We start from the raw sequence: 19,314 nt of genomic DNA on the forward strand, positions 1-19,314 counted from the left end.
CCATTATAATCCTTTAAACTGAAATAGTACTGGTGGTTCTGCTGTAGAGTGGAATTTATTTTCTTGTTTAAATTACATTTTATCGCACCAGTCACCAAGGATATGCATGAGAAAGCTATTCTCATCATCAACCCTGCATAAAGTCTGTGACATTATCGGACTTAATCGAAAATTATACATAGGCCAAAGCAAGATCATTCATATAGCAGCTTAAACATTATTTTACTGACTAATGTATACGTACGAGTTGTTATGACCACAGTGACATCCTTATTTTTGTCAAGATAATCAGGCCTCACTCTGTATTCGTTCCCACCATCCTGTTTCTCTATAAGAGGTTTTCTATGTGCATCTTTGTAGCAGTCTTTTTCTATTTCATCCTGGAAAGTAAATAACATGAAAATCCATTATGTCAATGGCAAATTGTCTTTTACAACATCTACCAGTATCTGATTTTTCAGTCTCAAACTAATTAGAATTAATTTATCAGACTTACTGGCCAGTCATTGTGGCCTCTTGGGTCTTCAATGTACCACACAATTTGTGGACACTGTGTTTGTCCTGCACACTCCATTTTAATTTTTGCATCAGTGTTGCTCTGTATTGGGTTACAGCCTTCAGTACAGGTGAGACTGTGATAAAACAAATACATGTGGTTAGCACACAACTGTAACATTTACATTCATGTTATTTGACCTATTTAGACTGTACTCCATGACTCAAATAATTGTATTCTAGTTCTCTGCTTTATATGGTAATCTATGATATAAATGTTCAAAATGCAAGGAAAAACACAATAGACCTTTTTTCACAGCAGACGTCTTGTGCTGTCATATCGAAAGCGACTGCATTCAATATAGGTGAGCTTGTTCCTTTTTTTCCTTCTATGACAAGTCAAAATGTCTGCTATGTAAATGTCTATTTAAAAAGAATGTGAGATAGTAACTGAACTCCCTTACAAAGCAGTTATATTTGTTCTTTTTCTGAAGTCAGTGGGTGTCATAAAGGCTAATTCAGGTTTACCAATTTAGCAGATTATAAGAAAATTCCAGTTACACCTGGAACTTCAAAGTCACGTTAGAACACAGACGAGAATGTCAGTTTCAGTGCTTTTTGTGATCAGAGCAGATCGGTTTAAAGTACCTTAGCCAATTTGGGAAGGTCGTCTCAGGGTGAAGAGTGATGCATATTGATTCAGTCTTCTCCACCTTATTGTCGGATCTTTTTATCTTTTTAAAATTATACGTATAATATTCAAATGGTCCCGGTAGGCAGTTCTTGATAATGGTGTATTCCAGTCCCTCCCAATTTCCTTGGCATTGACAGGGATGGGCTACAAATCAACAAGGACACTCATTATATACTGTAACAACAACAACTGACATACTGACACAAAAAAAACACTGAAGATTCTGATTGTTATTTGTGTGTGTGTGTGTGTGTGTAATGTGAACATTTTGAGCCTTTATTGGGCTGGAAAACATCAGAACAATCTGGCAACACTGGTAATAGACAATTTCTCCATCAAGAAGGCTAGTTCTGGATGCAATCAGTTTTTGCCAGCTCTGTTTTGAAATAAGGGCGGCTTATCTGCAGCTAAGACCTTCAATACATACGCAACACATGAAACTTAAATATGAAACGTAAAAAATATTCAATGCTTAATATTTGAGTTGAAAAGGGGTAGAAAAGGCACAATTCTTACTGCATCCCCACTCGTATTTTTTCGTCCAGTCATTTAGATTGGGTGGTTTCTTTAGTGAAAGAGTTATAGTTTGTTTGGTAGATACTGAATTGGACGGTGATGCAATGGCTTTCATCGGAGATCTGATAACTCTGATATGTTTCTTTCTCTAAAAAAGAAAATTAACAACAGTCAGTATACGCTATAAGAAATGCACCAAATTTATGAACAAAATTAGGAGAGCTAAAGGGGATATCGTTCCCCTGGAATATGACACTGTAAAGAATAAAATGACATTTTACCTGTCTCAACAAATAGTTAACATCTGAATCCATGCCACAGAGAGCAGACATATGAACATCCACTTCCAAAGAGGAAAATATGTTCCATGCTCTGAGTTTCACTTGTACAAATCCTGTGGCAAAACAAATAATTTTCACCTCATATCAATTAAAATCTGCACAAATATTCAGCTGAAACTTGAATAGATTGGATACTCATAATGTGCTTTTCAGTGTTTTTCAAATCATATATCACAGTGGTATTTTACCTTCAGCTGGGTGTCCAATATGAAAAATGTCCTTGCTTATATTCATTTCTCTGGCCTCGGAGTAAGAGCTGTTGTCTCCAGTCAGAGAGAAGAGGAGCAACACAGGAGCACCCCGTTTGAGCGAAACACCAACTGCAATATCTGGAGAGTCTAGACAATCACCTCTTTCTGTCAACATAGAGGCCTGAAGCCCGGCTACCTTCTCCAACACACACACCTGTAGTATATGAAGAATTACATGTCAAAGAAATACATCAACTTTCAATTCACATCCACTTTCCAATTACATTAATTGTACCAGAATTGATAATACACTGATTGATTTTTTAATTTAGTATAACAGTGTGCCTATGTTTTTGCATTTTATGCGCTTAACTGTACAGTTGTGTTGGGCTCTGAAAATGACCTACAACTTAATAACAAACACAACTTAATCCCTCAATTATGTCTTGTTGCAAAGTGTTGTTGGTATTTTATTTAATCATGCTATTGGTTATTTTAAATTACTGGGTTTTTTTTAACAAACGGCAGACTTTCATCCAGGAGAACAGGGTTTATGTCCCATGTGAAAAAAAAAGTAGGCAGGTTTTTACGCAACTTACGTTTTCTTTATTTTTTTACATAACTTCCGTAGTTCCCAGTTTTTTCTTTATGTAACTTATCTTTTTTACATAAATTTTGTGGGTCATGTCACCCTCGTAACTACTTCACTTTCTGCATTTACATACATTTATGATGCCTTACCAGGAAGTTTTTTGCCCAGTGCTTTTGTGGCCTAAATTCACAGAAAGAATAGAATGATGTACGTATGAGCTGTACCATGAGCCATGAAATGCTCATTTGAGTCATTATGGATGGTATTGATAAAAGTTCTATTCTGTCGTTTAGGTTGGAGATCTGGTTGAAACTGGCTTATCCGGCATATCGTATGATACATTTTGACAAAAAGAGAAGCCTTTTACAGTGTTTCCCATACACAGAGTTTACTTGGTTGGGCTACCCAGGTATATTAATGGCCGTTTAGTGTATTTGGCTACACAATTCAGTTTATATTCATCTTTTTATATGTCCAAGAGAACAGAGCCATATGCAATTGATCTGCATGCAGCACACTGATCCGCTCATCGCCTCAATAGACCCTTCTGTGAATAACCCCTCCTCCATGCAATGCACACAAAGGGGTTTTGGTGTAAAACAAGAAAACTTCAAAGGGTTCCCCTATTGTTTGTTTAATTTGGAAGAATCTTCAAATAGTATTTATATGTAAATAAAAAAATGATTTGTTCCAAATGTTCATTTGTTCAGAGTTACTGTATTTCTGAAATGGCATGAAAGTGGTAAACAAAAAATCAATCACTATTCTAAAACTGTGACTTGGCTGTAAAACTTTAGATGCCCTCTGTAGCAACACTGCCATGAGAAAAGCCAAGGAAAGGTGAGGAAATAACACTAAAGACAGAATGAAAAAGGAGAGCAATCATATTCGATTCCCTTTATGGTTGAAATCATGAATTGGCTGTAAAATATAAAGATATTTCCACACTTCTGATGCCAATATTTAATTTAGAATGGGTTGTGTTTATAAACAGGGCAGAAAAGCAAAAGTGAAGATGTCTGAATTCAAACCTTGATTAATTACACATTTTCACACCATTTGCCAGGGTTTAAAAGTAAAACTGATTAGCCAAATGAAAAAAAAAATCACATTTTTAACCTCCTGCTGATTTGGATAAAAATCATGAGTGCTGCTTCCACTCTGAACTGGTGTTTACACATATGCCACTAACTACGTACGTGATAGGATGCTATAATTAAAGGTTACATTTAATTTCTAATTTAGAGAGGCCTCAGTTGCTCAATCAACTCCCTAATCAAATGATTAAAATGTCAACTTCAAGCACAATATTTCAAACACCACTGTCACAGACAGAAAATGGACGATGCATCATGTTAATTGTTACTGCTTTATTGATAGAAGTTGACAATGTTTACTTGATTTTTAATTTACCTGCAGGTCTGTAGACACTTCAGGGTGCGTGACCATGTTGGATGCATAAAGAGTGAGCTGGTGGCAGCCGGGCCCAGGCTGCTGCATCATTTCTGTAGTCACTGTAATATTCTGGGGCACATTTCCTTTGAACACAGATAAACCGGACAACAACGTTTCTTCACTCTGGACTCTGTAAGTCACATTTGTACCTGCAGGAAGAAAAAAGATAAACAGAAACACATTTACATTAAAAAAGGAAAGAAAATGAATAACACACAAAGACCAAAATCTGATGCTTTCAACCAGTGGTAACAAATTGGACAGGCTAAATCATGGTGTATTATGGTCATGTTGGCACCCACCTGCTTTTACCTCCATTTGAATTTGAAATGGCTCTCCATAAAGGGCTTTGCAGCTGGTTACAGGAAAAGACAGCTTCCCAGCATAGCACCTGATGACACCAAACACCGTGACAGGCTCTTGGATGGTAATTCTGTTCTGAGCTGTAATGTGTAGGTCCCTCATGGTGCATTCAGCTACCACAACAAATGTGCTTGGATGACTATATTTATGCGTCACGCTGGTCTCTAACCTGAGAGAAAGCATAAATAGACAGTAAACAATTCAGGGTGCATAGGTCACACACAAACCAGCCAAATCAGTCACTTTCTCACACTAAAAAGTGGCAATATATTTATATGAATAAATAAAGACTTTGTTCTAATTTCATGGCCATATGGGTTTATAATATAATCCAATTAAAGATAAAATGCTTTTTCAGGCTTATTTCATTTAATAAAATCAGAAAAAATTTCAGTTTAACATAAAACCTATTTTTTTGCACACATTACTCTGAGGAGAAACTCAGGGCATAAACAACAAGCCTAAATTTTAAATGTACCACACGTTCACAGTTGTTAAAGGACTCTGGATAGTTTTGCCAGAAAAACCCAAAGGAAGTGAAGGTTATTCTTTGTGCATTGCCTCTCTTTCGCTCCTGGCGGCAACAATTTGCAACATTAACTTACTTTTCTAACGTTACTATTAGTAAAATACTATCTGAGTGGATATGTTAAGCACAGCAGAACAGAGACACTCGTTCTTGTTCTTCAGGTGGCAAGAACAAGAAAAAAGTTCTTTCTGGCCAGGACATTTCATATTTCACGAGAAACTCCAATGCAGAACTCCTAGGAAATTCTCTTAGGGCCCTATCTGACCAATCGGACAATAGCATAGAAAAAAAGTTCTGCCCAGATGATGTGCCAAGAACAGAGAAATTTGTTCTCTCCCCCCAGGGCTGTGAAAACAAAATCTTGTTGTATGTATTAGCTTTTAGTTGTCTAGCTTGCCAAATCAGTTCATCAACCAACATGATACTAACTTTTATTTTGGCTAACAATTAATAATGTAACAGTACAAGGAAAATATGTACAACTTACAATTGCTTTTTACTAGCTAAGGGCTTTGCAAAGCAGGGCAGTCAGCTAGCTAACTGTAACTTAACCTGTGCTAAGGTTAGCCAGCTAGCTGTAACTTAGGACAGGAGCGTGTCTATGTTCCCTGGGTCCTATGTTCCCCTCTTTATATGACACTGGGGAACATAGGACCCATTTTCCCCGCTTTTCCCATGTTTCTCGGTCTGTTACTTTTTCCATCATTACTGCCAAATTCCATGGCAAATAGGCCTATGAAGGCCTACAGGCTGTTTGATGCCCATTTGCAAATAACCTAACCCTAACCCTAAAAGGAAAAAGCTAAGCCTCGATGCAAGACAATATGATTAGGGGTTGGAATATACAAACATGAGTAATCCTTGATTTAAAAAACAAAAAATGAACTGGAAAATTAAAAAAAGTAGCTGCTGTGCAAATTTAAGTTTTGGGCTGCTTGAGCTAAGGTGGGCCATGCGACGGTAGGCCTGCTGGCCATGCTGAGAGTCTACCATAAAATATTGATAGATTGCGGGGAACATAGGACCCTTTTTGGGAAAAACGGAACATAGGACCTTATTTCTAAAAAAGGGTCCTATTTTCCCCGAGCGGGGTACATAGGACCCGGGGACAATAGGGATGACCCTCTTAGGACCTGGTGTTGGTTCTTCATAATGTTAGCAGATAAAGGATTTTGGAAAGAGCAAACTAGTTAGCATCACAGAGCAGAAGGATAGATTTATACATTAAGTACAGTAATTGAGATTACTGTAAGATTGACAAACACTTCAAATCGGCAGTGCTATATAACAAATAGCTTTGAAGCAACGTTTGCATTAGCAATTTAGTTCTTAGTTCTTCTTCAGTAGTTTATGGAGTGTTTGTGTCATTTGGTCCATCCCTAAAGCCCTTTACATACTCCACAAGAATAGAGAAATTTGTTGTTGTTCCCGAGGTGGCAAGAACAAGAAAACAGTTCTTTCTGGCCAGGACATTTCATACTTCACGAGAAACACTGCAGAACTACTGGGAGGTTCTCATAGGGCCTCTGCAGCACACGTCTCATTCAAATTCAAATTTCTGACCAATCAAACAATAGTTCTTGGACACCAAACTAGAACAAAGTTCTGCCCAGACGATGTTTCAAGAACAGAGAAATCTCTCCCAGGGATGCAAGAACAATATGTCATCATTCTGTTCTTGCAGCCCTGGGAGAGAGAATACATTTCTCTGTTCTTGCGGAGTATGTATGAGCTGTAAAGCATCCGTATGGAATTAAAGAGGTATCCCAATGAATTACTATTGCCCCATAATCTATGATGCTGAAGATATTATTCACCTGTTTTTACAACCGATGAGTAATATTTATTTCAAACCCAGGTTGGTAAGTTTCTACTCACCCCACTGGACTCTGCAGGTGAACAACAAGGCCATCTCCAGTACTCAGCTTACAGCTAAGTTTCCCCTGTGAAAGATGTAAAAGCCACTTCACCCTGATGGTGACGTCATCAAAAACACCAGCGACGGAGCTCACTGACAGTATTAGCCCTGGGAAGAGATAATGACCGGAAATGTAGTAGAGTGCCTTTAACCAACAAGGTTTTTACAAAACAACAACAACAACAACAACAACAACAACAACAACAACAACAACAACAACAACAACAACGACAGAAAACCCAGAAAAGCAAAAATCAAGATCATTTTAGCAGACAGCAGAGATTAATGGATACCACAAGGATATATACAGCAGGTCACTGTGACATATTTCCCAGTGAAACATTATATATTTTATTGGTCAAATCCTTCACATTTGAATGATTCTTTCCAGTTACTAGCCAGCTATTAGCTAATGAATATTGATGGGTGGATGTCATTTTAGCAATGGTTGAAATTGGGTGGTTCAAGCCTACATAAGCACTCAACATTTGAAGGAATGATTGGATTTTGATATGAAAATAAAAATATTTTTTTTTTGTAATTTATTTGTTGCATACCAACAGGGATGTGATCTAAATGGGATAAAAGGGCACTTCTAATTTAATTTCAACTTTAATACAGCAGGAGAAAACAATCTGTTTTTGCCTTTCAGTCACATTCTTTTTTATTTTTTTGGTGCTTCATGAGTTTGGACGACTTCCCTCTTTCCTTTCCTATTTGCTCTGTACAGGTGACTGCTTTGCTCAATTTCAAATAATAAGATAAAAGGAAATAAACAGATTTAATTAATAATTTGTATCATATTTTAGTTTTGCTGAAACTACTGTAGAACCAAGACTAATGAACTAAGACTAAGACCAACTAATTAAAGATACAACAGAGTCTGTAAAACACACACAAGGTTTTTACACATTTTTGTTATAATATATACATTTGATATAGTTTAGTTTGATGTATCATTGAAATTTTGTAAGCAGACTAAAGTACTATATATGACGTACAGCATTAACCTCCTGTCGTCGTCATCTATTTGAGCTGTATCTCAGGATACTTTTAATTGATTCATTTGTAGAAGAGCTTCCCTGTAGTCTTGTATCCTCTCTCTACTGACTGAATGAGAGTTTACAAGATTTTTTTCAATTTAATTTCTTCTCTTCCCATGCTGCCATGGCTCATTATGTTTTTTTGTGTTGAGATTTAAATCATAGCAAAATAAGTTGGATGTTGAGGAGCTGCAGTATTTGTTAAGACAAATTGAAACCAGCACTGTACAGAAGTTTGGTGTAAAAGTTCCCTTAGTGCTTACAGTAAGTGGCACTTGAAAGTATTTTTTATCGCAGACTTATCATACAGCCTGTTCTCTCCTAAAAAATGTTATTATAGGTCACGTGTACAGGCAGCGAAATACAAGCTATATTTTCGAGTAAACGGTGGACTTTCACCCAGGTGAGCGGGATTCACGCCAGAGTGAGTTCAAAAGTAAACGATTTTTAATGTAACTTACTTAACTACTTCATTTCCAGCATTTAAGTACATTTATTTACTGTTTAAACTGTCTTTTATAATGTCTAACCAGGAAGTTGTCCCTAAACCTAGGTCAGTGGTTTTATAACATAAATACCACGATACGGACATATGTGTTGTAATGGGTGGTACTGACACACAACCAATTCTGTCATTTAAAGTGGAGAACTTGTCTGAAAACCATAATATGTCTTATAGTAAAAACTTTTGTGTTGTCAGAGGGATGTTGCCGCTCAACGTGTAGATCTCTAGAGGTGGTAGGGTTGTCACAAGTATCGATACTCAAAAAAGTATCGATACTAAAACGTTGTATCCGGATACAATACTCATTTTCAAAAGTATCGATACCCCCTTCACTCTCTTGATGTCCCAGAATGAAGCAGAGAAAAGTCGACCTGCAACCAAACAGCAACACATGCAGCCGACTCTACCTTTTTTTTTTATCAAGCTTTCCTAATATTGTGCACAGCATACAACCTCAAAATATTGTTATTCCAGACGAGTTGTCATAGTTTTGCTCTTGGGTAGTTTGTTTATTGCTTTTAGCTCTTGACCACAGAAGCATTCACTTGAAAAATAGTGAATCTAGTAAAAAGGTGAGATGGGAAACCATCAGACCTGCCTATACTGGAAGTAGAATGTACAATTCCTCCTTTGATGTTTAGTCTTTCCATTTGCCAAATAATTAATGTGACCTACCATCTTTGCAATGGTAATCCACAGAAAGGTAGCTGCCCAGCTGAGGACAGGGTTCACCAAAGGAAGCCACAACTTCAGCAGTCTGGCAGACCTGACGACCATGGCAGTGAGCTACGTAAAACACAGAGAATATAATATTAGAAAGGAAAGATAATGACATTATGGAACGTCTTTACTTCAACGAAATCAACACTTGATATTTAGCATTAATGGTGGTCCATTGAGAGAGGTTTTTGCTCCAATTACAATATGTAACTAAACTAGCGGTCCTTCAAATAACAACTCATAAAGACGACCATCACTATAATCATAAATAGAACCCACTTGTGTTGTGCTTTTAACATGAATACAGAACACAGCACTTCACATTCACCCACACACTCAAGGATGAAATGATGCTTTGTAACAAATTGCAGTATTATTCTTGTAAACACTAAAAGCATCAGTTTCAGATAACACCATAAGTTATCACTGTGAAGTTCAATTAACATAATCAAAACCTACTGTGTGCCAAGTTTGACCGCCTAAGCCAGCAAATGATACTAGAAAATTTCCTCTGGGGAAATTCTGAAAGGGCCACGGGGGCTTTGTGTGTACACTATGATGAGATTCTTCAGAGATTTCAAACTATGCCCTTTAACTTCAAAATGTGTGTGTGTGTGTGTGTGAGTCACTCACACACACACACACACACACACACTCGCACACACTCACAGTGAGTGTGTGTGAAACCTGTATCTGTAGGAGCGTGCGCGCTTACACGCGCATTTGTGTGTGTGTGTGTGTGTGTGTGTGTGTGTGTGTGTGTAATTAAAATCACATAAAGTTACCTGTGTGTGTGTGTGTATGTGTGTCTGTGCATGTGTGTGTTTGAAGCATATGTATGCATGTGTGAGGAGTGTGCGCACTTACACGCATGTGTGTGTGTGTATCTGTAACTGTAATCACATCAAAGATCAAAGGCAATCAGATCAAAACAAGCAACAGAAATAACTGCCACCTGTTCCGGCACAGTGACAGCAGAGGGGGACAGACTGGAATTTCTGGCCTCGAACAGAAAGCATTTTTGGCAAAACCATAATACCTATCATTGATCCGACTTCACTTTGAGCGTCCTGAGTTCTTCCTGAACGTCTACATATGTTTGTTTTTTTAAGAAAAATGAAAAAATAGCTTTGTTAGAGTGATCTAAAAAAACTGTTACATCTCCCTTTTTCAGAAATCTTCCTGCGTTTTTAATATGGGAGCCAATGAGGCTGTTGGTGCGTGTTGGTGGATCATCTGTGCGTCCTACGCCCAAACTATAACTCTGACAGCTTTACCAGAGGATTGTGAGTGAGAAGACTCATTTTCCTACGTTTCTATGTATAAATTATTTCTGTAGAGTGGAATTTGCGGCCTGGAGCGCAGTTTTCAAATTTATTTTTTCTCTCCCTCTATACTCTGGCGATGATGTCACACACTGTGACACGAACATTCCGTGCAATACACACCCATTATAATCTCAGAATTTCTCCAAAAATGATCATGGTCATTGAACAGGGATTGATAAAAAACTATATGACCTATCGAAACGTGGATTAATACACCAATACACAAGATTTGTGTCTACTGTTTAAAGTTTAAATGGACTCTCTAGGTGAAATTATGCAGGAGAAGTAGACGTTTAAAAATCTCCAATTATTGTTCTTTTTCGCTCATTTTTTTTCGGCCGTCCCATTCATTTCAATGCAAAATTTTGGGCAGTTTTTTTTGGGCGACTTACGTCTCGAAAAGTTCATATTCTGTAGAGAAAAGTAATAGCACACCGATCCCAATCAAACCGCACGTTTTGATATAGAATTTGTCCTGCAAGTCTTCAAGTTGTAGGACTAGTAGTGGGACAAAATTGCGTCCGGAAGAGGAAGAAGAAGAAATCCACAGTATACAGCTATTGCTGTATGGGACCAGTGCTTGGTGCAATTGCCCCGTGGCCCTAAATACAGGTGTAATGTCAACTGGATTTTCAACATGTAAAACATTTAATAAGTATGTCTATTGTTCTGTGTGTTTAAATCAACTTTTGTACCTTTATAGAAATTGTTTTCTGCATGTAAATGAAGTTATCTAAGATTTATTAGACGTAGAACCATAGATAAGGATCAGAGTAGAGAGGGATATGTATTCATAACATTAGCATATATAGATGTTTCATCAGAATATGCCAGAAACTACATATATGCCACATCTTTCAGGAAAATAATTCACATTAGAAGACTGCAGTGTATACAGGTAGAGCTTCACTCAGACGAAATTGTTAATAAGGATAAGGATAAAGGATATAATCAGTATTATTCATTAGCCACCCGGGATCTGAAAACATCAGTTTAAACAAGCGAAACAATGTGATGCATTTTAGTTCACTTCGATCAGCTGTGGCCAAGTCCCACACTGAAACTCTACACATGTACCAAATAGATCAGCAGTATTGATCACAGAGCCTGACAAATGTTTAACCAAGCTTAGAAACACAGTAAGGGTGTATATAAAAATCGATCTGACCAGATCGCTTGAGCTAGCAGGGATAATGAGCTGTTTTTGTTCCTACAGTTTGAGGCATGAAATAAATCAACATGCTGATCTTCTTATAAGCTTGCAGACTTCTGACTTGGAAAGGGCCCTCCACACTAAGAACAATCTGATATGATGATGACTGTAACTATTACGATTTGATGAATGAATCTTTTGGCGAACAGCGGCACCAAGCACACGCTGCTAAATCCAGCTGTGGCGCAGCCAGTATAAATTATCGTGCATTCTTAACATCATCAATTAACTTACATAGAGCGGTAGTCAGAAATGGCAGACACAAAGCACCTGATTTAGCTTTTGTCCTTCCGCCAGCAGCCATGCAGCCATGGTGCCGCATGTCTTTTACCACCACGGAGGCAAGGAGAGAGAAGGAGAAGCTGCCGATTTCAATAAGTACACTTTATTTCTTATTGGTATTCAGAGTTTGAGCATGACACACTGTGATCATTCTTCAAATCACTCTTAAAGTGATACCAGCTATATCAATAGCCACTGTCCTGATGTTATTGTAGTGTGGACGAGGGTTACAAGGGGGGGGGGGGGGGGGGGGGGATTCCTGGGAAAATTTCCAGAAACTTTCCATGGGAAGTAAAGCTAGGGAATTTTTTAAAATATTGACAATTTTTTCTCAAATTTTAATTTTTTTATTGAACAATCACTTCTTTCATCGAGCAACAAAAACATGAATGTTAAGTTTAACTCTCTTTGAAAATTCCCAAAATTTTGCATTTACCCCTAGTGTGGACTCCATTATCCTCTTAAATTAGAATGATTTATTAAACTATAGTTATAATATATATTTATAGTTATGTCTTGTTGTGTACAATCCTTTACCCACTGCATGTGGGGAAACGCTGCATTTTTTTATTTTTTTTTTACATAAAAGCTACTCTGAGTAACTTTCATAGGAATGAACAGGGCCCTGCCTCCAACGCTGTATCCATTTCTCTTTATAAATCCATGCCCTAAACAGCATGAGCAAGTTTGAAGAATGAATGATAACAAATAAATAAGAATGAATGTCTGCTTTTGTCAGCAGCTAAATGCACGGGTCAATATTTACTTTAATGGGTGGACATCTGTGATGCCTCTTTGAGGCTATTAAGCGTTTAAGCTATTATTGTGTGTTTTTTCTTCCATAAATGTCCTGATGGGCAATCATTCTGCGCTAATAATGGTCTATAGTGAGACTACAGGCTTTGTGATATGTGGTAATCATTTCCTTTTTAAAGTAGAATGAGTTCCATATCAGTTTTCAACCATGCAAAACCTTTTCATGAGGCACGATTGTTTGTCTTCCTATTCTGAGATTCCTATTGAGCCGAGCAGATAAAATGAGAGGAAATATTAGGAAGCTGAGAGTGATTGTTGTGGAGATCATATCAGCTCTGGCTTAGGTACAAAAACAACTACCAATATTACTAATTGGTCATAATGAGCATTTATTAATATGATTTTGTCAGAATGCAGCGAAGACCTGAGTGCAAATGAGAGGCTGGACACCAAAGAAATATCTCAGGAGATTTAGAATCGAAAGGGAAACACAAGATGACACAAGGTTGGCAAAATTTCAAGAGAGGTTTAGGCACCAGCCCATAGACTTTCATAAGCTTTAATCATTTTACTTCTTAATATTATTATTATTTTGCTTCATTGTATGGTAATTATTTTTTCCTATTTCATAATTAGTTGTTTTTAATTTAATTTGTGAATTTTAATATTGGTAGAGGCCTGTATAAGCCCTTTTGGGTTTCTTGCTGTTACCTTGAACCTTCCTTTTGTTGTTATTTCTTTATCCTTTTTTGTCTTATTATTGTGCAAAATGAAAAAAACTTCAACCGTCAAGCTATAATGCTCATTTTAGTTATTAAGACATTTTTTACATTTTAATATATAAGTTGCACATTTTTACAATTGTAGAATCCAAATTGCTTTGGACCTACACCAATGATGAATGAAAATTAAAATGTAATTTCATTTCATATAATTTCATTGTCACACCTACAGGGAGCCACTGCAGATGGCCTAAAGAGCCACATGTGGCTCCGGAGCCGCAGGTTGCTTACCACTGGTTTAGGGGATAAATTACTTTTTTTTAAATGTTCCGGCTGACCCTTGGTACCCTAAATCTACAGCCAAGATCTAAGTTGAAACTGTCTCTGACTATTTGATTGGCTTTTCTGAGGACTGCACCATCAAATATACTGCAAACAAATAATGCAACAAAATGCTCTCAGTGTTTACATTAAAAGTTACGTTCTTATCAATGATTGTGCTGGTTGTTGAGTGTGACAGGCAGGATATTTGCAGTTTCACTGTGTTTTGTTTCTATTTCAAGCATGTTTGTTTTGGCCACATTAATTTCTAATTTACTTGATAAACACACCTGCCCTGAAGCACAGTGACCAGAGCCATATCATCTGCATACTTAAATAGCTTGATATTATTGCTGTGGACAGTGTTAGAATATATTAATCATGAAAGCTGCTTTGCTACAATGCTCATGTGCTAATATTAAAATGAGTTGTTAAACTATGGTATTAGAAGGTTTAAAGCACCTGGGAGGCGTTCAGAAGCCTTAAAGGCTGCAACCACCTGGTACAAGTTAAAGAATCACATAGTTTAAGAAGGACTGTAAATACATTTACTCCATCTGCTTACTGCATGAAAAAAAAATAGTGCTGTGTGAGAAAATCCCTCTGCCTTCCTTGTAAGATTCTATTACCACAAAAAGATTTGTTTGAATGTGTCTGTTGCAGAACCTGCGTCTCCAGTTATCTCTCTGCAGGTGGTGTATCTCAAGGCAGGAGTTGGTTATTTGACAGTTAGTTGCAAACCAAGGTCACAGGACATGGTCTGCTGAGCAGAGAGATACAAGACAGCTCTGCCCAGCGATATGACCCGTGGACACGTGTTGAATAAACTGACAAATCAGCGGATTGAAAGGAGACAAGGTCTGCATAAGATCAACCTACATTTTTAGCAAACTTTTGTTAGGCTATAAAACTGGGTTCAGACTTCTTGAACTGACCAGTGTTGTTGTCAGGGAAACGTACATCGAACCCTGAGACTCTAACTGCACATTTCTTGACTTATTATAATAAAGTGAATTTAAACTGAGAACTCGGACGTCTCCTTCTCATCCTTCCCCATCAAACGATCGGCGCGGAAAATAGATGAGAGGCTTTTGTATTGGAGTCTGATAAATTACTTTTAAAGGTTTCCTCAATCCTATTTCCCAACAGCAGCCATATCTTGAATTAAAGAAAATATACATTTCATCATGTTTTACCTGTTAATGGCTGTACAGCATCTTCCCAGCTGCACTGGTGTTCTGTAGATGTGGTTGAATGGGAGATCGACAATAATGATCGACAATAATGAAAGTTCTTTCGACCATAGAAGCCACCGTCTATCATTAAGACTTGACCAGAACCACACTGAAGAGTGGTGTTAAGACCTGCACACACAGTGGATCTCCTGGAGTCTGTAAAGAATACAAAAGCAGCGGTAAGTCAACATAGTTATTCAGTATGCTTGGTTTTTCTGTCAAGTGTGAGTCTGAATACATACCAAACTGGCAGATAAAGTGCCGTATTTTGTTGCAATCTCCTGTGGCTTCCCATTTAAAGCCAGAGTCTCTCAGTATGTGTCCACAGGCTGCTCCTGGCTGTGGGCTGTGAGCCCAGTTTGAATAGGTGATAAGTGAACCATCCAGCCAAGATAGGGCACCTGAGGATGGAGCAAAAGCATGCACAGTTTGAGCTGCAGCCCCTGTTAGTACCATGCTCTACCTGGTAATAAAGATGTAAGATATTCTCCAATATTACATAAATGTTGTTTCCGTGTATCTGGTAGAATTCACAGTTTTTACAACAGTTTTCATTGCCAGTAGTTCCCTTGAACCATTGAGGGCCACTCAGCTCCTGCCACCAGCTTTCCCTCCATTAATGTCCAAAATGGGCATGAGCCACTTTGTTGCATTAGATGATATGCTTCTTCATTACAATAATCATGACAGGCTTGATTTTTATTTTAATTAACCCACATACACCATCTGTGATAACTGCACTTACTGCCATTCATTGGATTTAAATGTTGGCAACCATCATGCACACGCACTTTAGTTTACACTTAAAACACCAACACGTTAATTTTCTCCTCCTTGAGTTGAATGAAATCTTTGGCAGTACATTAGTCTCTATATGCAGTGCCGCTATTAAGTTAACTTTGTCTGTTCAGTTTGTCTTAGAATAAGGTTTCTTTGAATCATTTAAATTCTGTGATGGCTCATTACACTGAGGGGAAGGAAAGGCTGTAATTATATAGAGGAAAGTAACAATGCTAAGTCAATAAGAACTTAATTGTTTTTTCAATACTCAAGACTAAACTGGACTAAATTGGTCACAATTGCACGAAAATTACTATAATTTACCTCTTGTAGTTTCTGAGCCTCTATCAGAGACTTGCTCGTTAACATTTTGTAAGAAATGCAGTTTAGAATTAAACTCATCTGTCTAGGGTGTATAAAGACCCATGAGAGCAGATTTTCCATATTAAAATCTACCACATTTCAGCCTACTTACATTCAACAGTTGGAGAATGTTGCAGTTTTGGAAAGGGTGCTACTCCAAGCCACACGTCCCTCTTGGGGTCCAGGAGTCTTTGAAGGAAGTATTGAGTTTCTTCATCTGGGATAAATGCAAGGTGTCCACCACGCTGCTCGCACCAAGCCTGTGCACTGACAAAAGTGTGCTGGAGATCCACAAACTCATAGCAGGAGTCTCTGAAGGCCGTCTGGTGATCTGGACAGGAGACAGGAACCTTTGTCTTATCTGCAGCACAAGACAGAAAGCTGAGTGTCATCAGGATCAGCCGGTGCACAAATGTCCAGCACATCCTTTCTGTTCCACTTCAATAAACCAAAAGTTCTTCTAACATCACTCTTTTCTACTTCTTGGGTCTATTAGTGCAGTGGAAGTAACCCTGCTTCACTCTTTGGTCTAATGTTCTCGTACACACAGACCTGGTCACATCCTGCGTCTGAATGGGTTTGACAGCCTATTGCACACACTTTGTTCTGGGTTCAGTGGAACACTGTTTACCTAACAGCCATCTCTCAGAAACCAATGAATGCATTACCTTTGTACACAGAAGGACTGAAACAAAGGAAACCAGAGGGCAGATGGCAGGGTTGCGTGAGGTTAGAGTTGACCCATTTTTAACCAAAATTATTTTAGATTTAAATAGTAAAAACATATATTTAATAGACTGACTGGTTGAACAGTTGTATTGTTGTTAAAAAAGTGTTGTTTCTGCAGTATGCAGTAAGTCACAACTACACTTTATTTTAGAGATGTTAAATGATGTCAGCAAAGAAAATGACAAATTAATGCAATCTACATCCAATGAACAAATGAAGGCTGCTCTTGTGTGAGATAAACCATTTAAAACTCAACTGATATTTATTTTTTCATTGAAGTTGAATCCTATTTCATCACAGTACAAAGTGCATTTTTAAATACAGATACAAGGCAATTAACCAACAAACATATTCTTAATTAAAAGAAAGTTTTAAAAAGCCATTCTAGGCTCAAGGATCAAGTGACAGTTTCTACACAAACAATCAACACAAGAACAACAATAAATAGTGTAATCATTCCACAAAAATATAACTAAATACAATAAGTTAATTTTTTTTTTTAACCATTTAAAAGACCAATGCACTGATGTGATTTCTTACACACAGAATCAACATGAAAATCAAAGGGTCATCAATAAAAGTGCCAAGATGTTTATAGTGATGGACTAACAGGGTTACATGCTAGCCTTTTCATTAATGATGACAGGAGGGATGATAGAAGGATTTTTCCTGAAATCTACATGAATCTCCTTTGGACACATTAGAGGGAAGAGAGTAGGTGAATTCCCAACAGGACCATAATCGTGATCTTGTTAAACTAATAAAAGTAGTGAGGTGACGCAGCCCTGAGGTGATCCAGTGGAGGATAAAAGGGTATCTGATAAAACACCATTAACCCTGACACGTTGTGGCCTGTCCATTGAACAGCCATGGTTAATTTTCTGCTAAAATATGTGGCTGGATACAGTTAAAAGCAGAGGAAAAGTCAATAAATAAAAGTCAAACAAAGGTCTTAGCCCCCTGAAGGTGAGTAAGAATAAAATTTAACAGGGTGCCCACAGCATCTACTAAGCCACCGGAGTGCCGTGAGACAAGTTTGGGTGTGCCGTGGAATTTGTGACAACCATAGACTATTAATGGCTCACAGCAGTATTGCCAAAATGCGTGCCTGCTGCTGGCAGCAGGAGATCATCATGTCCTCATACCTAAATGTATTTATTGATATTTTAAGCATGCTGTTAATGTTGTCAAGCGGTCACGGGTTGATTAGCTTTAGGCACAAAGAGAGTTAGATGGAGGTGCTGATGGACATCACTTGGACCTGCTGAAACCACCAAAAATGACCCAAATGAGCCTTTGGTCAAAATGACCCATATCATGGAGCATTTGGGGAAAAAAAACAACACGTAATTATACAAAAACATATGGTTTGCGGCTGCAAAAAAAGGCTTCAGAGTCACTGAATTTAGGCTACAAAACCACTGATCTAGGTTTAGGTCAAAACATTTCCTAGTGAGGCTTTATAGAAGACAGTTTAAACAGTAAATAAATGCTGGAAGTGAAGTAGTTACGAGGTCAACGTGACTACTGGAAGTAATACTGAAAGAATATGAATACAGGTGTGCCTTGAGATTGTGGCTTGCACTTTGGTGTGCCTTGGGCTCAAACAGTTTGAAAACCACTGCTCTAAGCCCCTGCAGGACAAACTGTAATGGGTCCAAATGACTTCATAACAAGAGAGCTAAATGCAACAGGTTGATAATGAGTGAGTCCCTCCAAAGCTGTGGAGCTGGAGAGACAATGACAAAATAAAACCAACTATATCAGCCAGCTGCACAGCACAATTCTTGAGAATATGCGCTGATGCGCCTGATGTGCCATCAGGGCTTTTCCTTTCTTAAACTCCCCGGCAAAGTTAACAGACTTTGCTCTTGTCAACAACAACAACAACAACAACAACAACAACAACAACAACAACAACAACAACAACAACAACAACAACAACAACAACACTATTCTCAACAGAAACAACATTTTCAAAAGCTGACAACTCATAGCTGAAATCATATGCATTAGAATGATTTAAATAACAGAAGAAAAATCTAAATCAAATCAATATTTGGTGTGACCACCCTTTGGCTTCAAGCCAGCAACAATTCTTCTGAGGCATTTTTCCAACACCTTCCCAAGGCTTTTGCACAAACCTGTTTTTTTTTTTGGTGTAAAGCCATCTTGGATCAACTGTGCACTAAAAACAGCAATGCAGTCATTTGATTGTGTCTT

General features: G+C 37.8%; 1 protein-coding gene across 1 annotated transcript in view; it reads right to left on the reverse strand.

Annotated features, from left to right (window-relative positions):
- Positions 1-16,787, reverse strand: part of LOC131978619 (polycystin-1-like protein 2) — a 48,737-nt gene extending 31,950 nt beyond the window's left edge. Inside the window, 8 exon segments of the mRNA XM_059342329.1 lie at positions 2,235-2,451; positions 4,243-4,433; positions 4,587-4,816; positions 7,055-7,202; positions 9,318-9,428; positions 15,181-15,375; positions 15,462-15,653; positions 16,475-16,787. Coding sequence (XP_059198312.1) covers positions 2,235-2,451; positions 4,243-4,433; positions 4,587-4,816; positions 7,055-7,202; positions 9,318-9,428; positions 15,181-15,375; positions 15,462-15,653; positions 16,475-16,787 — 1,597 coding nt within the window.
- Positions 16,788-19,314: the final 2,527 nt, after the last annotated feature.

Source organism: Centropristis striata, chromosome 10 (assembly GCF_030273125.1).
Source record: "Centropristis striata isolate RG_2023a ecotype Rhode Island chromosome 10, C.striata_1.0, whole genome shotgun sequence".
NCBI lineage: Eukaryota > Metazoa > Chordata > Actinopteri > Perciformes > Serranidae > Centropristis > Centropristis striata.